General features: G+C 54.0%; 1 protein-coding gene across 1 annotated transcript in view; it reads left to right on the forward strand.

The window, feature by feature from the left end:
- The window catches only part of LOC148218057 (uncharacterized), a 42,830-nt gene extending 17,008 nt beyond the window's left edge, over positions 1-25,822 (forward strand). Inside the window, exon 4 of the mRNA XM_088158041.1 lies at positions 25,233-25,822. Coding sequence (XP_088014167.1) covers positions 25,233-25,822 — 590 coding nt within the window. The remainder of the gene's footprint in view (positions 1-25,232) is intronic.
- The last annotated feature ends 241 nt before the right edge of the window (positions 25,823-26,063 follow it).

The raw sequence follows: 26,063 nt of genomic DNA on the forward strand, positions 1-26,063 counted from the left end.
TTTGGTATTATGTCCTGTGCTTCCAGGACTGACTCTGAAAGTGAAGCTTTGTTTTGTCTTGTTATCAGCCGGCTCACCTCCCCCATGGTCTATGTTTAGGAGAGGTTTTAGCTCTGCTTGCCTGCTTGCTCGCTTCTGCCTCTTTTTCTTTCCTTCGCTTTGCCCTTGCTTTTTGCTTATTAGTTAGTTCAGCTAGGCAGTCCAACTTTTCCCTGGACTGTTTTCTCTTCCACCCCGTCCCCTCCCTCTCCTGGATACCATTTGACCCTGTTCTGGACGGGGACCTGGGAAACCCCAAGAAACACCAGGAGTCTGCATTCTGTCACCTGCAGCAGTCATTCCCCAGCGCCAGAGACTGATAACTGAGCGACCACTCGCCAGAGAGACTGAACTTGTCATCCCTTCAGAACGGTGAAAGAGTTTTTTTTGTCAGCTGGTGTTGTTTTTTTTTCCCCTGTGCTGGGGAGTGTCTTGCTTGTTAAATAAACAGGTTTTTTCTCCCACTCTTCTCTGAGGAAATTCTTCCCGAACCCGGTGGTGTGGCGGGGGGAGGGGTCGTGGGGTTTGCAGTTTGGGGGCTCCTTCTGGAGGTTTTCCCCCAAATTTGCCCAAAAACAGGACACCATGGCAGAGACAGGAGCCTGCATCGAGCCATTGATCATACTTCCAAAATTTCTAAACTTGCTGGTGACAGAACCCACTGTCTCTCGGTTGTTTTTAACATTAATTGTTTCAATAAAGGTGGTGTATTGAGATGGCCCAGGTTTGCCAGATTCCACAACATCTGCCCTGTGCACCTGACCTTGTCAGGGTCATTGTCATGCTGTCCATACCTCCCAAAAAGCACCTCCAGCACTGCCACTTCTCTCAGCTCTTGGATCCCTTCCTCAAGGGTTTTCCAAGGCATTGTATGGTGGTGCTCCTGCATTCTCTCTCTGTGGACAAACCTCTCTCTCACATTCATTAAAAGTCGCTCCCAGGGGGAAAGGAGGCCTGGCTCCCTTACAAATACCTGGTCCACACCTGAGTCCTGGGTCAAGGGTCCCAAATTCCTTGCCTCAGTACCATCCAGTTGGATGCCTGTACCCATAAGGTCCCAGACCCAAAGTAACCAAGTTTTAGGAGCCTCACAGCCCCATCATACAATGTCTTTTCACAGATTACAGAGACTTTCATATGACAGGGACTCGGTGATAAACTCAACCTCTGGCTCCCCTGCTGGTTGTGAGGGCCCTCCTTTCTTATCCTTATTTTCTAGGTACCTTGTTTTCATCTTAGACTTCTTTGCTTCCACAAGGGTGACTGCTGCTGGCTACAAGTGCCCTTGCAGTACATTTGGAACCTGGACAGATGTAACATCTGTGGGTTCCACTGCTGCACCATCAGACTCTCCCTCTTTAAGGCAGGGGGAAGGTTTTCACCAGCTGGGGAAAGGTACTCCTTCAGCATCTGGCTCATCTCACATATCTCCTTCAGTGTAACCCCTACCTACTCTGGGTGGTTTCTTTCTGGAGTGGGCTATGGGGCAAGGTCAGGCTCTGGGGCAGGGTTAGGCTTTGGGTAACATCCCTAGACTCTGGAACAGGGTCAGTCTCTGCAGCAGCATCCCAGTTTCCTGGGGTTGTTATCCAAGTCAATGTCCCCTTATCTCTGAATGTTAAACAGAACAGGCAGATTAGCAACACCAGCCACTCTATGATATCATTAGCATTTAGATTGGATTTGAACCCCTTGAAAACTGGTGGGGTGGACCTAAACAACTGGGTGATGGGTTGGGAGAAAATTGCCCCTACTGTCACTTCCTCACAGTAAGTACCATTATTGAAGTAACCCCAAAAACACACAGTTAGAGTGTGATACCTCTGAATCCATGTACCTGCCTTCCAGAGAGAGATAAAAGCCCATGAATTCCTCACCTTATCAACCCACAAAATGAACTGGATAATAGTCACAGTAGCCTTAGTGATAGGACCCATGTTCAAATAAGGGCCTGCAAATGGGAGAGATGTAGCAGTGACCACGTGCAGCCCAAACCAGGGTAAGCTGGACAACATGGTGCCACCTAAAACACAAAATCAGGTCACTCAAGAACTGTTATTGCTTTTCCAGCCTTTCCACTCAATGCCCACAGGTTCCACCGTTGGGTGCCAAAATCACTCCTGGTTTGAATAAAAGACAGGTGTGTGCTAGGGAAAGCAGGGCCTTCCCTTGAAATGGAGAAAGCAAATCCCTCCCTCTGAATGAGTATAATTTTGAAATTAAGGGGCTCTCAGGCCAAGATATGGGGACAGGAATTACAGTTCTTTACTAGTATATCTAAGAAGGCAGACAGAACAACAACTCTGGAATTAACAAGAAGCAGAACAGGAACCCAGTTCCAGTCCTTCTGGGCCTCAGGCTCTTTTCCCCTGTGCTGCAGTCACCGTCACCGCTGGCAGTGAGCGCTGGCAGATTCCCGGTGGACGGGGCAGATGTGACGATCCCGGCACCTGCAGGGGGCTGGGGGTGATGGCAGCTGTGTCCCAGATGGGAAGGGATGGAGGAGAGGCAGGATGCTGGGAAAACAGCAAGCTGAAGCAGGAGGGCGTCCAAGCAGGGCTGCGGGGTCCAAAACAGAGAGGCAGCTCCCGGCGTTGGGATGGTGGGGGGGTAGCAATGACCTTTCTGCTCCGAGAGCCAAAAGCGAGCGAGAGCCAGCAAGTGCCCCCCATCCTCCTTTACCTGCTTCCAATCTCACCGTGTTCCCCCTTTCCCTCCCCCCGCCCTCCGAGAGAAACTCCCAAAAAAACAGGGAACCTCTCCCTGGTGCTGGGACCCAACCATCAGTGCTTCTTAGCATGTCAATGGGAAAAAAATTCCACAGGCAGACAGGAAAGGAAAAAACAACCCCCAACAGACGCTTATCCAATTATTCACTGATTTGAGGTTTATCAGCTGTTGCAGACACGGGGATGATGGTACAATGTTGTAGTGACTGGGAATCATCTAATTTCACAAGTGTTATTAATTATATCTCTTGTCGGAAATGTTTTGGATTGTTGTATCAGAATTATTCCCAATTACTCTAAGTTTTTGGTTTTACTATATGTATTGTTTTGTTTTGAACTTCCCTTCATGTTCATGGCAAGAGTCATGCATGCTGTTTTTAAAACAAGGAAGGGGGAATTAGCTCCTAAATTTGTATATTTATAAATTTTTTTTTGCAATATTTGCACCAAAAAAGTAAATTATTTTTATGTAAGGCTCTTGAATTGAATGTACAATGACAAAGTCAAATTAATTCATTAACTTAAGGAGAAGGTATGCATGTGTTTTTATCATCAACAACTTCAAAGTAGTCACCTGTTCATTCAGCCAAACATCAGTTGCCTCCAAGAAAATGAAGCCCAGTGAGAAGAAAAAGAACCTAATCACCATGCAGCCTTCGTGGCCAGAACAAAACCAGAAGCAAGACTGCCAAGACATGGCTGTGTCTGGAAATTTCCAGGCAAATTGCCAACAAAAGCCTTGTGTCATCATCATGGTATAGTGTTCCTACTAACCTTCTTCAGTTATTCCCTGTTCCAGGATCCAAGAGCACATTCAGTGATGTCAAAGATCAACATTTCCAGCTAACGGAGTGTTTGGACTTTGAAACAATGGTCATTTATTCCCATTTCCCTAGGACACACTGGACATTATTCTTTTGTTTTCTCATGCTGTGAAACCCTGTGTCAATGACATTATAGAATTTGCTAAGTTTTGTTGATTGTAATCTGTCTTTTGTGTATCTTATCCCATGTCTAGGAGATAACCAGTGATAACCTTAATGAGATAACACCCTCACAAGAGAGAGCTATTTTATCATCAGAACATATGAGCCTTCTTTGAGTTAATGAAAAAGGGTGAGATGTTGCAGTCAGGTAGACAAATTATAAAAGAAAGGCCTCATAAAATCAGGTCTTGCTCTCTGCTAAATTAATAGCTAGCCTGTCACTTCTTCTATGTGCAGCTAAGTTACTTGCTTGTTCCCATGTGAAAACAATCTTAAGCATGAAAACAATTAACACAACAAGCTATTCTGGTAGGAGAACTGTGCCCACCCCTGGGGCCTCCTGCCCCCTCACCCCAAGTGACTCTGGTGGCTCTCCCAGTCCATCCCAGTCTCTCCCAATTCCTCTCAGTCCCCAGACATTCCATTCCCAGTCCACTCCCAGTACTTCTAACTCCACTCCCAAACCTCCATCCTCTCTCCCAGTGCCCTTCCAAATCTCTCCCTTCTCCCCCAATGACCCCCCAGTTCTTCCCAGTCCTTTCCAAGTCCTTTGCAGTCCAATCCCAAACCTCCACTCTCTCTCCAGTTGCCTCAATCCAATCCACTCTTTCCCAGTGTTCCTCCATTCTCTCCAATTTCATTCCCAGTCCCTCTCAGTGCCACACCAGCCCTCTCCTGTTGGGCACCTGGTCCTGGTGGCCACCACATGCCCTGAGAGCTCCTGCTGGCCCTGGAACCACCTCACCTGGATCTCAGCAGGGTAGAAATCCATGGAGCAGAGCAGGCAGCTGGGGCCGGGCTGGGAGCTCGAGGGCCACAGTGAGATGGACACTGGGGAGCGCTGGGAGAGAGTGGGGACACACTGGGATCACCTGGGGGAACAGAGGGATTTGAGTGAGCCTGGAGGGGATAGAGAAAGATCTGGAGCTGGAAATCAAGGGTTGGAATTAGGTTGGCTGTGATGGGAAGAGACTGGGAGGAGTTCTGGTGAGTCCTGGTGAGACCGGGTAGGGACTGGGAGAGGGTTTGGGGGTCCTGTGGTGGTGGGGGGCAACTGAGAGGGGGTTATGGGATGCTGAGATGGAAAGCAGGAGCATTGGTGGGTCCTGGGGAGGCTGGGAAGAGACTGGGAGGAGGATTCAAGAAGTCCTGGGTGGGCTAGAGGTGACTGGGAGGGTAATTGGAGTAGCTTGGGGTGTCTGTGAGAGATTTTGGGAGGTCTTGACGCCTGTGGAGCCCCAGAGATGCCGCCGGACACCGCCCGCAGCAAGGTGCTGATGGGGATCGGGGGCTCGGTTTCTACCTGTGCAAGAAGGGTGAGGGGAGGGTCCCGGGGTCGTGTTCCGACCCCGGAGCGTGTGCGCTCCCCATGGGGCCCCCAGTCAGGTGCTGCCCCCTTTTCTCTGCCCACAGAGCTCCCGACCCAGCAGCGGCTGCAGCCCCTCCCCATGGCCTCGGGTGCGGCCGGGACCCCCCGCTCCGTCCCCACGCTGATTTTGGGGGGGTCGTGTGTTCCCCCCAGCCCTGCTGTCACTCTGCCCCAGCTTGGCTGCTCCCAGTGTTCCCAGTAAAGTTACCCAGTTCGCCCCGTCCCGTTTATTGTGGGGCGGGACTGGGGAGGGACTTGGGGGGACCCCGCGGGGGGATCGTGACTGGGTGGGGAGGGTGGGGTCCAGGTGGGGAACACTGGGTGCTGCGGGTCTGCCCGGCAACCGGTGAGTCATCACAGCTGCTCTCTCTCATTGGCTGAATCTTCTTCATCGCATTCTCTGATTGGCTGAGGAGAGGCCCGGGAGTTGAGAGAAGGAACAGGAGAGATCCCGGCCCGAGCACCGGCACGGGAACAACAGAGCCAGCCTGGGCACAGCGAGGGAATTTATTACCAACCAAATCACAGCAGCACAAGGAGAAGGGAGAGAAATCTCTTCAACGCCTTCCCCCCACTCAATGGGGATCACCAGGATCACGGATCACCAGGGCTGTGCCCAACGGGGGTCACTGGGGATCATCCAACACCGATCCTCCCATGGGGGATGGAGCTGGAGCAGAGCACGAAGCTCTTCCCACACTCGGGGCACTCACAGGGCTTCCCTTAGTGGTGACTCCGTTGGTGTTGGGTCAAGTGAGAGCTCCTGGCGAAGCTCTTCCCACACTCAGGACACTCGTAGGGCCTCTCCCCAGTGTGGATGCGCCGGTGCCTGATGAGGGTGGAGTTGTGCTTGAATCCCTTCCCGCAGTCGGCGCAGCGGAAGGGCCTCTCCTCTGTGTGAATCCGCTCATGTAGGAGGACATGGGAGCTGGTCTGAAACCTCTTCCCACACTTGGGACACTCGTAGGGCCTCTCCCCGGTGTGGATGCGCTGGTGTCTTCTCAGGCCAGTGCTCCACCCAAAGCTCTTCCCACATTCCAAGCAGGTGTAGGGCCGTTCCTCTGTGTGGATCACCTGGTGCTGCATCAGGTAGTTGCTGTCCCTGAAGCTTTTCCAACATTTCCCACACTCGTAGGGCTTTTCTCCAGTGTGGATCCTCTGGTGCCGGATCAGATGGGAGCTCCGGCTGAAACCCTTCCCACATTCCAAGCACTTGTGGGGCTTCTCCCTTCCATGAGGCTTCTCCACCAGCTCTGAGCTCTGCCTGGATCTCCGGCCGCCTTCCCGGCTCAGGGAGGGTCTTTCCTACTTGCAGGTCCCAGGGCTGGGTTTGCAGCCCCTCCTCGAGAGGCATCTCTGGGGCTTTTCCTCCTCCTCCATCTGCCAACGCCTTGGGAATGAAAAATCCTGGTTTGGGGAAAAAAGAAGAGCGAAGTGCCTTGAGCTGGCGGTTCCCCCTTGCCCAAATTCATCTTAGAAAATCACTGGGCATATTGTGTGTGTAAGAACCTCTAAGACAGCAAGATTCAGACCAAAAATCCGCGAAACCTCAATATACATACCAAAACGCCCAAAAAAGCAAGATTCAGCCAAAACTCATTCCTAAATATAAAGATTCAGGCCTCGGAAAAAAAATGAAGCACCAACTTTTACCCCAATAAACCTTTCAAACACCAAGATTCCTGGTTTTGGGCAAATTTGGGGGAAAACCTCCAAGAGGAGCCCCCAGACAGCAAACCCCACGACTCCTCCCCCCCACCGGGTTCGGGAAGAATTTCCTCAGAGAAGAGTGGGAGAAAAAACCTGTTTATTTAACAAGCAAGACACTTCCCGGCACAGGGAATAAAAACACCACCAGCTGACAAAAAAACTCTTTCACCGTTCTGAAGGGATGACAAGTTCAGTCTCTCTGGCGAGTGGTCGCTCAGTTATCAGTCTCCGGCGCTGGGGATGACTGCTGCAGGTGACAGAGTGTAGACTCCCGGTGTTTCTTGGGGTTTCCCAGGTCCCCGTCCAGAACAGGTTCAGATGGTATCCAGGAGAGGGAGGGGACGGGGTGGAAGAGAAAACAGTCCAGGGAAAAGTTGGACTGCCTAGCTGAACTAACTAATAAGCAAAAAGCAAGGGCAAAGTGAAGGAAAGAAAAAGAGGCAGAAGCGAGCAAGCAGGCAAGCAGAGCTAAAACCTCTCCTAAACATAGACCATGGGGGAGGTGAGCCGGCTGATAACAAGACAAAACAAAGCTTCACTCTCAGAGTCAGTCCTGGAAGCACAGGACATAATACCAAACACAATCAGGACACACGATTGGAGATACAAACACCATAACATCACCCTAGGACACACCCCTCAGTAAATCATAGATCCCCCTCTCTGGTCACCTACTGTATTTGGAGGAGGGCAATGCACCTGGGGCTGCGGGGGGCAGACTGCAGACACAGGAGGGATGGAAACTTCTATTGCTTCTCGTTTCTGCTCCTCCTTCTTCTGTGACCCCGCTTTTCCTGACATTTCTCTTCCTCCTACTATTCTTCCTTCACATGCACAATCCCACCTGCTCCTCCCATATGCATTGTTTGACCATTTTCTTCTTCAACCCTGCTTCTCCTTCCCTTCTCCTGCTGCCCCCAGGCCCAGCACCCACTGCCGGCTCCCTCTTCCCCCCAAACCCACAGCATCCCAGCGCAGGGGCAGCGATGGAGCTGGGGCAGCTCGGGCTGGGGCAGCGCTGGGCTCTCGGCCGCTCCCGCCCGCACTCGCTCCCCACTGCAGCCGCTGCCGCCACCACAGCGCGGGGGGGCCCGGCCTTGGCGCTCCCCCCCTCCCACCTCCCCAAATTCCCCTGCCGGGGGGCGCTGGGGCCCGGGCCGGGCGCAGGTGGCTCCAGGTGGGCAACGCTGGGAGCTGCGGCTCTGCCTGGACGCTGCTGCGTCATCACCGCCGCGCGCTCTCATTGGCTCAGCGCTGCCCGAGGGGCGGGGCTGCACCAAGCCGGGACACCCTGCTCCAGGGGGGATGGCCCCAAAACGGGGGACCCCCATGCAAGGAACAACAGCAAAGGGTCTCTACAAACACATGCTGCGAATCCGCTTGGACACAGGGACGTGGACATAAGGAAGTGACAGCAGAAGCCATCAGGGTCAGAAAATGTTATTAATTGACCACACAGGCTGCTGCTCAGCCAAGGTCCTGCTACATTCACGAATTTCCAGAAGAAAAACGAAGACTTAACAGAGCCATAAACATCGTTAGCAGTAATATGGTTCAGGCAAGAAGCAGAAGGAGGAATCTATGTGGTAAGAAAATGGATAATGGAAAAGAGGAGAAAAATACTGAGGATGGGGATGTTTTTCAGCAGGCTCTTATCCTCAGAAGTTGCCAGCTGCTGCAGATCCTTTGTATCCCCGGTTGCCAGGACAGGCACACAAGGAGGTCAGGATTGCAGGGGGTTTCTCTGTGCTGGGCAGCGGCAGGAGCGGGCGCAGAGGGGCGGCACCGGGAGCACGGGCTGGGGGCCTGTGGGGAGCTGCGGGGCCGGGCCGGGGCTGTGGGGCAGCCGGGGCTCAGCGCCGGGCGCTGCCTGAGCCCAGCACCCCCCGGCAATTGCAGGCCCGGCAGTGGCCCCCGGCCCCCAGGAGGCTGCGGGACGCCCCGGCCGCTGCCCGGCCCCGTGGAGCTGCCGGCCCTGCCCGCCGGGGGGGCCGCGTTTGGACACTGCGGCAGGACAGGCACCGGCTCTGGGATACGGGCTGGCCACGGCAGCCACAGCACAAGGAGCAGCACGAAGGAACAGCTGGGAAATGGGCATTGGTCGGGCAAGCATCGAGATCAGCTTTTCAGCATTTTCCTTGGGTCAGTGCAGAAAGGAATGATTTAGCAGAAAGCTCAGCAGCTGTCAGAGGATGAGCACCCCCAGGCACTGAGGGGGCTGCAGGAGGGGCAGAAGAAGCCCCTGGAGCACTTGGTCACAAAGGCACAGCAGGGGAATGCAAGAAGGGATGAGGAAAAGGCCAAGGGGAAGGCAAAGGCCATGGCAGAGTTTCTACAGCCCCTGAGGGATGAACCCCAGGGCCCAAGGGGGCCCCAGAACCCAGGGGCTCTCACATCCTTACACCATCTTCAACCAGGTGCCCTCCTCACACTGACACCATTCAGTCCTTGATGGCAAAGATGCTTTCTGGGGATGCCCACTTACACAGGATGGTAAACTGGATTTTGCCTTGGAGTGGGAGCAAGAGGTAGAAGGGAAAATGAGAAAGACATGGACGGTCCTTCTGCAGGGATGCACGGAAACACCAGCCTTATTGGGGCAAGCCTTGCAGAAAATATCACAAGAATTTACCCCACCCCAGGGATTGGGTTAATGCAGGATGTGGATGACTTGCTGCAATCAGGAGGACAAGAAGTGGTAGAAGAAGCCTCTGTGAAATGGCTGAATGTTCAGGCTAAAAAACATCTTTGATTATTTGAAAAAACAGCGCAAATGGTGGAGAAAAAAGTAAAAGATTTGGGACATATTTTGACTCAAGGTTTGTGGTGTATCGACCCAGGGAGGGACCAGGGAATCTCAGAAGCAATATTACCCAGCACTAAAAAGCAGCTGGGACAATTCTGAGGATTAACAGGGATTTGCAGAACCTGCATTGAGGATTCTTTGTTCCCGCCCGAATATTGTACGACTTTTTAACCCCAGACAGCCCTAGTATTATGGTATGGACATAAGAAAAAGAACAAAACTTGACAAAATGAAAAAACAAAGTGATTGACGCCCCTGCCATGGCTCTACCAGACTCAGAAAAGAAATTGGAATGGGATGTGGATGTTAAACAGGGCCATGCCAAAGGAATTTGGACTTCCCGGCTGCAGGAGCAGCATGGGAGGGCACCACTGACCCTGCACTGAAGGCAACGCAGCAGCAGCCAGGGCTCCACATCGGGCCAAGCCCCTGGGCCTGCCCACAGATCCTCTGCTGAAATCCTCTGCCTGGGCACCCTCCTTTGGCATCTCCACACACTGGGGCCAATCCTTGCTGCCACTGCTGGAGCTTCGCTGCTTTCTGTGCCTGCACTGCCACAGCTGCTGGGGAAGACAACGGCACAATTCCACTCTGCCCCTCAGTTACACTCACACACTGGGCTGCCCGGGATTCCATGGTCGGAAAATATAACGAGTGTAATTTTAAAAATCTATTTCTATACTCAGGCTTCATGTGCCTTTGCATTGGGGAAACGAATTTTAAAGAGATTTCTAAGGAATGTTCCTCCACTCAACAGAGATGAGTTTAACATCTCAACAGACTGGGAATAGCCCAAAAGATACAAAGATAACGACCATTAAGGCCCATCAGCAAACATCAAGGAACACCCACCCCAGACACTGCCCCTGGCATAGTTGGAGATGCCTGGTCTGCAAAAGGCTGAGAAGGAAATCCAGGAGTGCGGACCTAATTAATATAGAGGGGAAGAAATCCAGGGCCGATAGGAAATTAAATACTCAGAACTACACAACTTGGAAGCAATGAACATAAAACCAATGGATTTCTATAGGTTTTGGACTGTGAAAAGTTAAGGGAAAATCCTGTAAAACTCACATCTCTTGGAATGATTTCCTCTGCACACCCGGGCTATGTATGGCTGAAATTATTTCTGTTGCACATCCTGGCCAGAATCAAGTAATGCCTTGATTCTCTAACAGTAGAAATGGTGTTGAAGAGTTTTGGGTCCTCCCGCAGTTTTGGTGACAAGATTACACCATTAGAATGTTTTTTCTTAATAATCCTACTTTTATATTTTCAGTTAAGATTGAGCCAAAGGTGTGAGAACCACATTTTAGTGTTAGGGGAATAAGCAGAAAAAATCTTTATTCCTTTGGGGATTTTTTGTGTATGTTTATGAGTGGCTATTAGTGATGGCAAAATTTTGGTATGGAATTTGTAATGTTCACTGTTCACCTTTAGGCTGCATTTGGCAAAACCAAAAGCCCTGTATAATTTAATAGAATATTGTTTTAAAAAGAGAATAAAAAAGAAAAGCAGCGGGAGGGGGGAGGAGAGAGAGGAGGGAGAGAATATGTGAGTCACCTGATGGGCTTTCGAGAGGTGCTTGAATTGGGGAAAAGGGGGTTGGATCCCCAGAGGTAGCAGGAGGGACCTGGAGCTGTCCTCTTTGAAACTACACCCCAAAAATACTGAAAATCAGGGATTCCTCCCAGGAAAAAGCTGCCAGGAGCTGTCCAAAAGGAGTGAAAGCGGGGGTTGGGAACCCGAGATTGAGCAGGAGAGGCCTGGAACCCTCAAAAGCAAGCACGGGGCAGGGAGTTTGATGTTGGAGTGATGATTGGGAATGGGCCAAAGAATGGGGGAAAAGAGGGAGCTGGGACGCCCAAAGATTGGGGGAGGGGGCTGGGAAACCCACATTGAGTCGCGAGGGGTCAGTAGATTTGGGGAATGATGAGAAAGGGGGGGAGAGCGGAGGGAAAGGTGGAGTTGGGATGGAAGAAAGGTGGTTCCCTGTCCCTTAGCACTCGATCCCTGGAGCGATTATCTGCGGATTGGATGGGGGGGCAGATCCGCACTGGAGGGGCCCCCTGCCCATCCCAGTGTGTCCATCTCGCTGCTTCCCTCGAGCTCCCAGCCCGGCCCCGGCTGCCTGCTCTGCTCCCTGATGGATTTCTACCCTGCCCACATCCAGCTGAGCTGGTTCCAGGGCCAGCAGGAGCTCTCGGGACACGTGGTGGCCACCGACCTGGTCCCCAGTGGGGACTGGATTTCTACCAGCTCCTGGTGCTGCTGGAAACCCCCCCGGCACGGGGTCAGCTCCAGCTCCAGGTGGAGCACGTCAGCCTGGAGCACCCCCTGAGCCGGCACTGGGGCACGGCCCGGACCCCACAGCGCCGGGAGGGGCTGGCAGGACACGGAGGGGATTGGGGGTCCTGGGCTTAACGTGGACACCCTCCCTGGGAACCCTCTTCCCCCTGTCCCATCTCCCTTTATACCCCCTCTCCCACCCCTTTCCCACCAGTCCCTTTCCCGCCCCGCTCACCCGAGAGAGCTCCAGGCCGGCAGCCGAGAGATGGAGGAGAAGGAGCAGGAGAGGGAGGATCAGGAGGAAGAGGAGGGGTAGAGGAGGAGCAAGAAGAGGAGGAGGAGCAGCGAGAGGCGGCAGCCCGTGCGTCCATCGCTCGCTGGATCTGCAGCCCCTTCGCGCCCGCAGTATCGGCCCCCCCGTATTGTGTAGGTGACCGGGGAGAGGGACCTCGCCCCCAATATCTTGGGCGGTCCTGGCAGGGTTTTTTTTGAACAGGAGAGGGATATTTGGAGCTCACCCGAAGTATCTTTGGGTCTCCCTGTTTGTGTATTTCGGGAGGAGGCAGGCGGAGCGATGTTTGTATCTTGCAGGGCTCCAAAGCTGTCCCGAAATCCCCTTTTGGGTCCCCGGGTGGTTTTTTGGGGATGTCTGGGTGGCGGCTGCAGACAGAGCCCCGGCGGTGGGTGGGGGATGGAGGTCCCCGGAGCCCCGTGGCGATGTCCCGGGACTGGCAGGGCGAGGGGAGCAGCCTTGAGGGGGGGAAAGCGAAAAGGGGAGAGCCCCGGGAGTGCCGGAGCCTGAAATGGGGGCCTGGAGAGGGGGGACCCCGAGAGCCGGGAGTGAGGGGAGCCTGGAGAAGGGGCAGCCCGGAGAAGGGATGAGCCTGGAGACGGGGAGCCCCTAGGACACCAAAGTGGGGACCCCAGAGAGGGGGACCCCTGTGAGCCCTGGCAGGCCGGAGCAGGGAGTCAGGGGAGGAGGCGCCCCTGGGAGCCCAGAACTCTCGGCATCCCTTAGTGCCACCCAGAGAGGGGCACCCATGGGACCCTCAGCAGCCCAGAGAAGGGGGAACCCCAGAATCCCAAAGTGGGGAGATCAAAGAGGGGGGACCCCTGGGATTCCCGGGAAGCCTGGAGCAGGGGGACACCCTGCAGAGGGGGGAACTCCAAATATATGCAGGATCCAGGGCATTCAGGACAAGGGGGACCCCCAGAACGTCATAGTGGGGACCCCTGTCTTGGGGTGACTGTATGATGCCTGTACCCACAAATCGTCTGTTCTGCTGGTGTTGGATATTGAATTCTGCAGTTTTAAGACTGGTTCCAGGAGTGAAGGGTGGGAAAGAAGAAATGCAGAGTTTGTTATCAGAGACTGCACAGGCTCCCCCACATTCCTGCTCACAGACTGTGTTGTCTGCAGTGGACAGCCAGAGAGAGCTCTCTTTTTTTGCTTTTGGTTAATTTTTCTGCCTAGCTGAGGCAGAGAATCTCCCTGGACTGTGTGTTTTGGGTTTTTTTCCTTTTTCCTGGAACTGTTTGAACCTGCTCTGGACTGAAAACCCAGAAGGGCACCGGGAGCTCACACCTGTGGCCCACCAGGCCTGGCCTGGGCCATGGCATTTCCCAGCACAGGAGGGACTGAGAACAGACTGAGTGAGCCGGGCAGCCCAGGGAAAGAAATCTTCTAAATCTGTCATCTCTTGGGAACAGCGAGGGGTTTTGCTGTTTGGTTTTGTTCATTTTTGTGCTGGGAGGTGTATTGCCTGTTGAATAAACAGTATTTTCTCTTTCCACTTCTCTCCGAGGGAATATTTTTTTCCTGAGCCGGCTGGGGGAGGGACGGCTTGAATCTGTTTCATAGAGGGACCCCATTCAGAGGTTTCCTACCAAATTTGCCCTAAATGAGCACAAATACTTTTTTGGCACCCAATGCGTTGCAAGAAAGTGGAAAAGAAAACCTGTTCTGATTGCATTTTGGTTGGAGGGGTGGAGGCCTTTATGTGTCTCGGGTCCCCAGGCTTTTTTGAGGTTTTAATACCTTTCTGGTCCCTAGGCTTATTTTCTTATCTGGAGATGGCTCCAGTAGTGTCATTAACATGCAACTTTTTCAGTAGAGGAGCACGAATTAGAATAGCTGTTGTGCTGGGCTTAGTGATTATGATTTATAGAAAGTTTATAAAGCTACTGGAGTTTGTTCCAAGTATTTATGGTTTATGGTTTCTTCGTCCTACCCTGCATCCCATTTCCAATAGCATGTTTTTGGAGTTCATTAGTAATTGCATCCAGTTTGTTAGAGGAGGAGCACGGGATGAGGCTTTTTAGCCTTTCCTTCTCCCTTGAATATGTTTAGACATTTGTTGAGAATGTTCAGTTTCCCCTGAATGTCAAGGATACCACTGTCCTGGTATTTCATCTGGTAAGCTTCCTCTGCACAGTCTGCAGCCTCTCTAGAATGAGGGCTGAGATGTCCAGAGGAGCTGATGGGACCCCTGATCCAGGAGTAGGCCCAGGCGTGGAAAATTCTGAGTGGGATGGGGAATGGGAGAGAATGGGCAGAACCCTGAATAAATTTTCTGATCGCCCAGCCTGGGAATTTTCACGTGAACAAATTCAGAACCCAGATGAGGTGGGGAAATATCTGGAAGAGAAGTGCCATGATGATTCTAATGAGAAAAAGATCATTGCAATAAGCTGGGCCCTAGCATATGCTTATTGCACACTGCTAGATACTGTAGGGCAGCAGAGAGAGGCAGGGGGGCAGGGAGATAAATCAGCCAATACCCCAGTCACTCAGGCTGTAGCTAAACCAGACAGTGAGCCTAAGCCACGGGCAGTTGCTGTGGGGAGGAAGCACAGCAGCAAAACTGATCGGCCAGTGGGTGATGATGATCCAGGGGAAGGATCCTCAAAGTGAGCTCCTGGTACAAAATCAGAAGTCAGAGCAACTGAGACAGGATCAGGAGCCAATATTGAGTCCTTATCCCTGAAAGACCTTCGTGGCCTGAGAAAGGATCACACCCGATGACCTGATGAATCTATAATTAGCTGGCTGGTCCGTCTTTGGGATGCTGCAGGCGAGGCCACAATTCTGGATGGCACTGAAGCCAGGCATTTGGGATCCCTGTCACATGATCCCGTTATTGACCAAGGAATGGTGAGGGGGGCTAATCCTCAGAGTCTCTGGGCACGGGTCCTGGGAAGTGTGGCATAAAGATATCTGTGTGCAGATGATCTCTGTATGCAGCAAACCCAGTGGGAGAACATAGAACAAGGGGTTCAACGCTTGAGAGAAATGGCAGTGGCAGAGATTGTTTTTTCAGATGACCTAACAACTAAGAATTCAGACTTGGTACCATGTACATCTGTATGTATGCTCGATATGGAGAAGAAGCTCTGAGCATATGCAGATGCTGTGCATGGCCCAACACATGCCAGAATCTCAGCTGTGGAAACACTTCTACAGAAATGAGAAGATAAGATAGAGGAGAACCACAGGAAACTCAGGGAGGAGATGAAAGAGGGATTTTTCCAAATCTTGGCTGTACAGATCAAAAGTTCTGGCCCCAAACGTAAACATTCCCCAGATGGGGAGAGAAGACCCTTCTCACGAGCTGAGCTGTGGTCTTTGCTGCGTGATTCTGGAGAAAACATGAAGAAGTGGGATGGAAAATCCACTGTTGCTCTGGTAAAACTGGTGCTTGAATTGCAGGACAGTGAGATGCAGAGAGGGATTTCCACAAAAAAAGGTGGAACTTCACCAAACTTCACCAAAAAGGAAGCAGCTCCAGTTGCCGGTAGTCAAACTGCCAGGTATGATGATGATGCTGATGACATGTCCAATCCCCTTGAAGGAACCTCCAAGACATAGCTCAGGAAAGAAGAATAACCAGGCTTAGAGGGGCCCTGCCTCTAGCCAGGTAGAGGCTGAGGAAATCCAGGTTTTTTGGACTGTGCGAATTCATTGGTCTGGCACATCAGAACCACGAAAATATGAGGCCTTGGTCAACCCTGGCTCACAGTGCACATTGATTCCATCAAGGCATGTGGGGGCAGAATCTGTTTCTATCGCAAATGAGGCCATGTGCCAAAGTCAATAGTGTGGGTTTAAAGAAGAGTAAATGAGAGGCAGAGAGAATGACAAAGAGAGAAAAATAGAAATGGAATAGAGGTGGGGGATGAGAAAGAGAGTGACAGAGACAGATTAAGTAGAAAACCTCACCACTCTGTGGATCCCAGTGGCTTCCTGTGGATGCTCTACATCTCTGTCTTCTTGGTGCTCAGGGTCCCCCACAAACACGGAGTTCAGGGGGTCCATACACACTGGGGGCAGGTGGGAAGGCCCAGGTTCCTCCCCTGGCAGGGACAAGTCTGACACAGGCTCTGGCAGCAGCCTCTGGCTCTGCTGCATCCCTTTGCATCAGGAGCAGTGCTCTGCTGCAAGGCCTCAGCAGTGAGTCTGGGCAGCGCTTTGGGGCTCTTGGATGGATTCTGGCACCTCCTCAGCTGCCCCTCACGGCAATGTGCCGTGGATGTGGCCTTCCCGGGCTGGGGATTTTCCAGCGGAGCCAGTTTGTGTGAGGGAGGATGGGTGTTCAGTGCCTGTGGGCAGAGGTTCCCCCACAGCCCCAGAACTCTCCTCCTCCCTGGCTGGCTGTGGGCAGTGTGTGCAAACGTGGCCTCAGCAGATGAGCCTGTGGGCTACGGCCTCCCCCAGCCCCAGCCTGGCCCAAGCTGATTTTCAGGACAGCTGCTGGCTTTGGCTTTCTTTGGATACATTCTCCTGCCTCAGTCTCGTGTCCTTGTCCCTAGACCAGAGGCAATTGATCAATGGTGTCACCTTGATGGTACCTCAGGTGCTGTCAGGCCGCTCAAGTCCCAGGCCAAAGCTGCAGTCAGGTGAAGGAGGGCTGGGCTGGGGTGGTCTCAGCCTCTTTATTCAGTTTCGCCATAATGTGCAAATCTCCTTCCTGGCAGCGTTTAAGCCATTCCCCATAACATTTCAGTGTGTGACAGCGCTGCTGTGCCCAGAGCCCTGTGAGGCCCAGTGGACCAGGACAGACCCCCCCGAGCCCCACAGTGCCAGGCCTGGCTTTGCAGGCTGGGCTGTGCGGGGCCAGAGGAATTGGCCGGATGGACGCAGGCAGGGAGTTGTGGTCAGCGGCTCCATGGGCGGCTGCAGGCCGGGGATGAGGGGTGTCCCTCAGGGAGGGCTCTGCCTCGGCCCCGGGGGGGCCCAATGCGAGGGCGAGGGGCTGGGGGGGGCATGGGGGCGTTCGATCAATGGGGAGGGCCCGGGGAGTGCTGAGAAGGGGGTGGTGAGTGGGGGGGAGGGAGGGGTCCCATGGATTTGGGGGGAGTCTTGATGAGTGTGGGGGGAGTCCCATGGATTTTGGGGTCCTGGTGACGGGGGGGGAGCGGTGAGTGGGGGGGGGGGTCCCATGGATGTGGGAGGGTCAGTGAGTGAGGGGGGGGTCCTGCCGCCCTGGGGTGGTCCCAAGTATCCGGGGGGGTCCCAGCGCTTTGGGGGGGTTGGTGAACGGGGGGGCAGTGAATAGGGGGAACCCCGGTAAACTGGGGGGGGTCCCTGGTGATAACCGGAGGAGGAAGGGGGGGGGAAAGGAGCGAGCCCCAAGGGACTCCCCCTGGTGCTGGGGACACCCCGGTGCCCCCCCAGCTCACAGCCCCCCCCCCCATTCCCGCTCCTGTTCCCGGGAGAAGTCAAAGGGGAGGGGCAGAATCCCCGGGATGGGCAGGGGGGGCACAAAGGGGGGTCCGGGCCCTGTGCACCGGAGGGTGGTCGGTACACGAGGGGGGGGGTCCAGTCCCGGTGCCCGAGGGGGCGTCCCGGTGCCCGGTGATTCGTGAGGGGGTGTCCGGTGATTCCTGGGGAGGTCTCCGGTGGTCCTGGTGGATGACGGGGGGGTCCCGGTGACTCATGGAGGGGTCTCCGGTGATCTCGGTGCCCGAGGCTGGCGATGTTTTGGTGGGAGGTCCGGCGGTCCCGGTGCACGATGAGGGGGTGTCACTGCTCGATGGTGGGGGGGAGTCCCGGTGCACGGTGACGGTGCTGATTGATGGGGGAGGTCCTCTGGTGGTGCCGGTGCCCGGTGATTGATGGAGGGGGTCTCCGGCGATTCCTCGGGAAAGGGGGGGCGGTCCGGTGATGCCGGTGAATGAGGAGGGGAGAGAGGAAACTCGAGGGTCCTGAGGGGGTCCCGGTGCACGAGGACGGTTAAATTCGGGGGTCCTGGTGCTCGGAGGGGGGGTCGGTTCCTGGTGTGTGACACAGAGAGAGACCCCGGTGACACTGGGGACCCTGGCACGGGGCTGGTGACACTCAGGGGCTCCGGGTGGCACAGAGACTCTCCCCAAATTCTCTGGAACGAGGTCCTGGTGGCACGAGGGGTCTGGGTGACACGAGGAGCTGGTGGCACTCCAGGGGCTCCTGGTGGCACAAGGAGCTGGGGGCACTTGAGGGGCCCTTGGTGACACAGGGCTCTCAGTGTCACTCGCAGGGCTCTCGGTGATACGAGGAGCCCCCAAATTCCTCTGGGTGACATAAAAAGCTCCCCAAACTGGTCTGGGTGACACGAGGATACGGTGGCACGAGAGGAGCCCTTTGCACGAGGATCTGTCGCACGAGGACCCCCAAAATTCCTCGAGCGAACCCTCCCAAAATCCTAGCGCGGGACCCCCCACTCAGCGGGAGCCCACCCCCCCCTCCTCCTGCTCCTCACCCCGGGGGTCTCCGGGTGATCCCGGCCTATGTCCTTCCCTTTCCCCCTTTTCCCTCAGGACTGGGAAGGTCGGAGGGACTGAAGGGGGGGTGCAGGTGCGGGTTTTTTCGGGGGGGTCTCGGCGGCCCCCGGGGCGGGGTCAGTGCTCAGCAGCGGGGCCGCGCCGCTCGCACCCGTTGGCCGAGATCGGGGGGGGGGGGGGGGGGGAGGAGCGGGGGCGGCCCGGGGAGCCCCCGGGCCCCCAAATCACACCCGGGTCAGCTGCTTTAGTCCTGTGCTACCAGCGCTGATTTTTCTCCTAATTCAGTCTTTTGTTGTATTTTTTTTTTCCTAAGATTTAATAAACCTTTAAAATTTTACAAAGTGAGCGTCGTTTCTCACACCCTGCACTGCCGAGGTAGGAGGTGCAGATGGAAGGAGGGAGGGATGAGGGAAAGCTGGTTTGAAGGGTCTTCATTTAATTCTCATTATCCTGCTCTGAGTTTTTGGAGGTTTCTGCCAGAAATCTCTCCCCTCTCCCACTCATCCACAGGGGTTATGGGGAAGTTTTCCCTTTTTGGGGGAAATTAAAGCCAATCACAGACGCTCCTAATTAGGGATAGGAGAAGTGAGGCTCCAGGGCTTCCCGCTGAGCCGGAGGCAGCGAACACGCAGGGCTGGGAAAGGCGTGCCGGGAGCTGCGGAGAACTTTGTTTGTGTTTCCAGGCCAATGGCGGCTCGGGCCGGGCCCGTTCCAGGGCTGTTCCTCATCTCCGCCTTTGCCCTCCCACAGCCCGGGAGGCCCTGAGAGCGCGGGCCGAGGCTGGGCCGTGTGCAGAGCCCGGCCCTCGCTGCCATTGGCTGATTGTGCCAATGTCACTCGTGGTTCTGGCGCGCTGATTGGGCAGAGCAGCAAAGGCGCCATTGTGGCAGCGTCTGTGCGGGCCCGGCAGCGGCGGCAGCGGCCGGAGCCCGGGGAGGCGGCGGCGGAGCTCGGAGGCGGCCCCAGCGCAGGTGGGAGCCGCGCTCGGTTGTGCGGGGGCTCGGGGCTCGCTGCGGGCCGAGGGGGCGGCAGGGGGCTCTGGCGGGTTGGTTGTGCCGGTGCCGGCCCGTGTTGGCGCTGGGCTGAGGGCGCTGCGGGAGCGGCTGCCCGCGGTCTCCTTCCCGCTGGGGCCTCGGCAGGAGCCGGTGCCGGAGCAGCGCTGGCTCGTCCCGGTTGCTGTGGGTGGCACAGAGGTGTCTGCCCTGTGCCCGGGGCTGTGCGGGAAAATTCCCGTGGCCAGAGGTTTGTGTGCCCGCAGGAGACAGAGGAGTCCTGTAAAAGTGACTTTATTGATGAACAAAGGGAGACGCCATGCGGCATTTGCCATGCGGTCTCTAAAGCGCCGCCTCCTTTTTATCCTCATTTTCCCGTCTGCATCTCCCTCTCCCATTCCCTACTGGCTGAGGTTCTTGGAGGGTTCAGAGTTCCCGATCCGCCTACTGCATGTCCTCATTAATATGCACCCCTACTACGATATTAATCTTACTGCTTTCAATCCCTCCTTCTCTCATTTTCTCAAGAATTGCCTTTACTAACTTTTAATTTCCATCGACTCAGTCTCTTTTCCTGGATCCTGTTTGACGCAAGGTGTCGTGCATGGTAAAAAGCTGAGAGTTTCTGCAGCACGTCAGAGGAGGAGCAGCATTCGTTTAAGCCATGGTCTGCCAGGAAACCACGAAAACGTGTCCCATTCCCTTCCTTTCCACATTTGACCGGAATATGAGCTACTTTCTCACTTCCTTTGTTATCTGTTTCACCACTTTTCCTTTGTGATCTGTTTGCAAACAGCAGTTTGAGTCATTTAATTTTCCACAAACTCCTCCACTTTCTGTTAATAGATCATCTGATTCCATTCCATCGGGAAACGTTGCATTCCTCATCTCAGTGGATTGGTCGGGAAGAAGGTGAGGAGCTGGAGCTGTCTGGTTGGGTATTATTTCGAGGACATTGTGTAATCTAATGATGCTATTGAAATGATAAATGACTTCTCTGTCTCCTGATATGAATTCGTTAGGGCTCCCAGGGGCTGGTCCATGGTGTTGTAGGATTTGTTCTGGTGTTTCTTCATCTTTTTTCCAGTTTTGGGGTGCTCCCTGCAGCCAGGGCTGCATCAATTGACCACGTTAATCTTATGAAATCATCAAATACTTGGATCCCCAACTGGTTTCTCTGGATTAGCAAAAACACCCCAGTGCTCTGGAGAGAGGGATGATTCCCTACCCCCCCCCCCCCCCCCCCCCCCCCACTATTTTTCATGAAGGTTGCACAAAATTCTGCATTTGCTGTTTCCCTTTGCAGCTTAACCAATTTCTGTTGCAGTCAGATATCCTCACTATTAGCTCTGCCTTTAATTGTGCAAATTCCATCTGTGCAGGCAGGCAGAGCTTGGAGTGGGGGACAGAGGAAATCTGCAAAATTCCTCCCCCAGGCAAGAATAGTTTGGTAAATTGTCCATACATTTCTTCAGCAGAGTTATTTTGCATTTTTAAAGCTGCTCTCCTGACTCTGCCTGGAATGAATCTTATAAAAGTAGGATTATTAAGAAAAAACCTTCTAATGGTGTAGTCTTGTCACCAAAACTGCGGGAAGAACTAAAACTCTTCAACACCATTTCTACTGTTAGAGAATCAACGAATTGCTTGATTCTGGCCAGGATGTGTAGCAGAAATCATTTCATCCACAAATAGCCCGGGTGTGCAGAGAAAATCATTCCATGACACGTGAGTTTTACTCGATTTTCCCTTAACTTTTTACAGTTTGAACCCATAGAAATCCATTGGTTTAATGTTCATTGCTTCCAAGTTGTGTAGTTCTGAGTATTTAATTTCCTATCGGCCCCAGATTTCTTCCCCTCTATATTAATTACGTCCGCACTCCTGGATTTCCTTCTCAGCCTTTTGCAGACCAGGCATCTCCAACTATGCCAGGGGCAGTGTCTGGGGTGGGTGTTCCTTGATGTTTGCTGATGGCCTTAATGGTCGTTATCTTTGTGAGTATCTTTTGGGCTATTCCCAGTCTATTGAGATGTTAAACTCCTCTCTGTTGAGTGGAGGAACATTCCTTAGAAATCTCTTTAAAATTCGTTTCCCCAATGCAAAGCACATGAAGCCTGAGTATAGAAATAGATTTTAAAATTACACTCGGTATATTTTCCGACCATGGAATCCCCGGCAGCCCAGTGTGTGAGTGTAACTGAGGGGCAGAGTGGAATTGTGCCGTTGTCTTCCCCAGCAGCTGTGGCAGTGCAGGCACAGAAAGCAGCGAAGCTCCAGCAGTGGCAGCAAGGATTGGCCCCAGTGTGTGGAGATGCCAAAGGAGGGTGCCCAGGCAGAGGATTTCAGCAGAGGATCTGTGGGCAGGCCCAGGGGCTTGGCCCGATGTGGAGCCCTGGCTGCTGCTGCGTTGCCTTCAGTGCAGGGTCAGTGGTGCCCTCCCATGCTGCTCCTGCAGCCGGGAAGTCCAAATTCCTTTGGCATGGTCCCATTTAACATCCACATCCCATTCCAATTTCTTTTCTGAGTCTGGTAGAGCCATGGCAGGGGTTCAGTCACTTTGTTTTTTCATTTTCTCAAGTTTTGTACTTTTCCTTATGTCCAGAGCATAATATTAAGGCTCTCCGGGGTTAAAAAGTCATACAATATTGTGGCTGGAACAGAGAATCCTCAATGCAGGTGCTGCAATTGCCTATTAATCCTCAGCGTTGTCCCAGCTCCATTTTAGTGCTGGGTAGTGTTAGTTCTGAGGTTGCCTGGTCCCTCCCTGGGTCAATACACCACAAACCTTCAGTCAAAGTATGTCCCGAATATTTAATCTTTTTCTCCAGCATTTGCACTTTTTTTTTCAAATAATCAAAGATGCTATTTAGCCTGAACATTCAGCCAATTCACAGAGGCTTCTTCTACCACTTCTTGTCCTTCTTATTGGAGCAAGTCATCCACATCCTGCATTAACCCAATCCCTGGGGATGGGGTAAATTCTTGTGATATTTTCTGCAAGGCTTGCCCCAATAAGGCTGGTGCTTCCGTGCATCCCTGTCGAAGAACCGTCCATGTCTTTTCCATTTTCCTTGGGAAAACAGTGACCCCTTGGGCCCTGGGGTTCATCCCTTAGGGGCTGTAGAAACTCTGCCATGGCCTTTGCCTTCGCCTTGGCCTTTTCCTCCTCCCTTCTTGCATTCCCCTGCTGTGCCTTTGTGACCAAGTGCTCCAGGGGCTTCTTCTGCCCCTCCTGCAGCCCCCTCAGTGCCTGGGGGTGCTCATCCTCTGACAGCTGCTGAGCTTTCTGCTAAATCATTCCTTTCTGCAGTGACCCAAGGAAAATGCTGAAAAGCTAATCTGGATGCTTGCACGTCCAATCCCCATTTCCCAGCTGTTCCTTTGTCCTGCTGCTCCTTGTGCTGTGGCTGCCGTGGCCAGCCCGTATCCCAGAGCCGGTGCCTGTCCTGCCGCAGTGTCCAAACGCGGCCCCCCCGGCGGGCAGGGCCGGCAGCTCCACGGGGCCGGGCAGCGGCCGGGGCGTCCCGCAGCCTCCTGGGGGCCGGGGGCCACTGCCGGGCCTGCAATTGCCGGGGGGTGCTGGGCTCAGGCAGCGCCCGGCGCTGAGCCCCGGCTGCCCCACAGCCCCGGCCCGGCCCCGCAGCTCCCCACAGGCCCCCAGCCCGTGCTCCCGGTGCCGCCCCTCTGCGCCCGCTCCTGCCGCTGCCCAGCACAGAGAAACCCCCTGCAATCCTGACCTCCTTGTGTGCCTGTCCTGGCAACCGGGGATACAAAGGATCTGCAGCAGCTGCCACCTTTAGAGGATAAAATCCTGCTGAAAAACATCCCCATCCTCAGTATTTTTCTCTTCTTTGTCTTTGTCATCATCCTTTTTCTTCCCACATAGATTCCTGCTGCTTCTTCTTGCCTGAACCATATTCCGGCACACTCCCCTTCACCCAGTCCCTTCCCAGCACACCAACACCTCCATCCCCTGTTGTCTAAATCCCTTCTCGAATTCCCTTATTGCCCCCCCTGGGTGTCCATGTCCTTGATTACCTCTGGGAGAATGTGCAAACTTCCTCAAGATGCTCCCCTGGGACCCTTCAGAGATATTTTGGGATCATCATCCCTTTAGCCAGGAGCCTTTCCTGGCTTTCCCTTTCTACCCTCCATGGGTGCCCTGCCATGTTTAGTCCCCGAAGATCCCACTGTAGTCCCTGCTGAGATTTTCAGTGCTCTCTGGCTGCTGACTCTTCCCAGCCCCCCTGATCTGTCACTCGTCTGTCTCCTGGCCCCAGCGCCCCCCGGCAGGGGAATTTGGGGAGGTGGGAGGGGGGGAGCGCCAAGGCCGGGCCCCCCCGCGCTGTGGTGGCGGCAGCGGCTGCAGTGGGGAGCGAGTGCGGGCGGGAGCGGCCGAGAGCCCAGCGCTGCCCCAGCCCGAGCTGCCCCAGCTCCATCGCTGCCCCTGCGCTGGGATGCTGTGGGTTTGGGGGGAAGAGGGAGCCGGCAGTGGGTGCTGGGCCTGGGGGCAGCAGGAGAAGGAAAGGAGAAGCAGGGTTGAAGAACAAAATGGTCAAAGGATGCCTGTGGAAGGAGAAGGTGGGATTGTGCAGGAGAAAGATGAATAATGGGAGGAAGAGGAGTGTGAGGAAGAGTAGGGATACCAGAGGAGGAGCAGAAATGGGAAGCAGCACAATGTTCCACTCGTCCCTGTATCTGCAGCCTCTGCCCCAGCCCCAGGAGCGTTGCTCCCCCCACATGCAGCAGGTGACTGAAGAGGACCATCCATGATTTTCACAGGGCTGAATCTTGGTGTTTGTGAGCTTTATAGGGCTAAATGCTGGTGCTTTGATTTTTTGCAGGGGCTGAATCTTTATATTTTGGAAGGGATTTGGGCTGAAACTTGCTTTTTGGGGAGTTTTTGATCTGTGTCTTGATGTTTGGATAATTTTTGTGCTGAATCGTTGTGTTTTGGAGGTTCTTACAGACACAAGATGCCCAATGACTTCCTGAGTTGCACTTTGAAAGGAGGAACCCCCAGCCCCAGGAGCATTGCCCTCGCCACATTCAGCAAGCGACCGGGGAGGGGGATCCACGATTTCCACAGGGGTGCATCTTGGTGTTTCTGGGCATTACTGGGTTAAATGTTGGTGCTTTGGATTTTTTGCAGGGGCTGAATGCTTATATTTTGGAGGAGGTTTTGGGTAAATCTTGCTGTTATGCGGAGTTTCTTATCTGTGTCATGATGTTTTGGAGGATTTTTAGGCTGAATCTTGGTATTTTGTAGGTTCTTGCAGGCATCATATGCCCAATAATTTCCTGGTTTACATTTGGGCAAGGAGGGACCCGCAACTCAAGGCACTCCCCTCTTGTTTTTTTCCCCAAACCAGAATTTTACGTTCCCAAGGTGTGAACAGATGAAGGAGGAAGAAAAGCCCCGGAGATCCCGTGGGACGAGGGGCTGCAAACCCAGCCTAGTGAGCTGTGAGGAGCAAAGACCCTCCTCGAGCCAGGAAGGAGGCTGGAGATGCAGGCGGAGCTCAGAGCTGGTGGAGAAGTCTCCTGGAGGAGAGAAGCCCCACAAGTGCTTGGAATGTGGGAAGGGTTTCAGCTGGAGCTCCGAGCTGATCCGGCACCAGAGGATCCACACTGGGGAACGGCCTTACAGATGTGGGGAATGTGAGAAGGGATTCATGACGATCTCTAATCTGATGCAGCATGTGCTGGTCCACACTGGGGAAAAGCCCTATGAATGTGGGGAATGCGGGAAGAGCTTCCGCCAGCGCTCCAGCCTGATGCGGCACAAGGTGAGCCACACTGGGGAACGGCCCTACACCTGCTTGGAATGTGGGAAGAGTTTTGGGTGGAGGTGCGACTTGAGACAACACCAGCACATCCACACTGGGGAGAGGCCCTACGAGTGTCCCAAGTGTGGGAAAAGGTTTCAGAGAAGCTCCAATCTCCTCCTACATGAGCGGATTCACACAGAGGAGAGGCCCTTCCGCTGCCCCGACTGCGGGAAGGGATTCAACCGCAACTCCCATCTCACTGACCACCGGCGCATCCACACTGGGGAGAGGCCCTACGAGTGTCCTGAGTGTGGGAAGAGCTTCTCACAGAGCTCTAACTTGACCCATCACCAACGGAGGCTCCACTAAGGGAAGCCCTGTGAGAGCCCCGAGTGTGGGAAGAGCTTCGTGCTCTGCTCCAGCTCCATCCCCCATGGGAGGATCGGTGTTGGATGATCCCCAGTGACCCTCGTTGGCCAGAGTCCTGGTGATCCGTGGTCCTGGTGATCCCCATTGGGTGGGAGGAAGGGGTTGGAGAGATTTTTCTGCTCGGGGAGTGGACAGGGAATGGAATGGCTGTGGACTGAGAGGAAATGGGAGATACTCTGGT

This window comes from Sturnus vulgaris, unplaced genomic scaffold, assembly GCF_052056855.1.
Source record: "Sturnus vulgaris isolate bStuVul1 unplaced genomic scaffold, bStuVul1.hap1 Scaffold_195, whole genome shotgun sequence".
NCBI lineage: Eukaryota > Metazoa > Chordata > Aves > Passeriformes > Sturnidae > Sturnus > Sturnus vulgaris.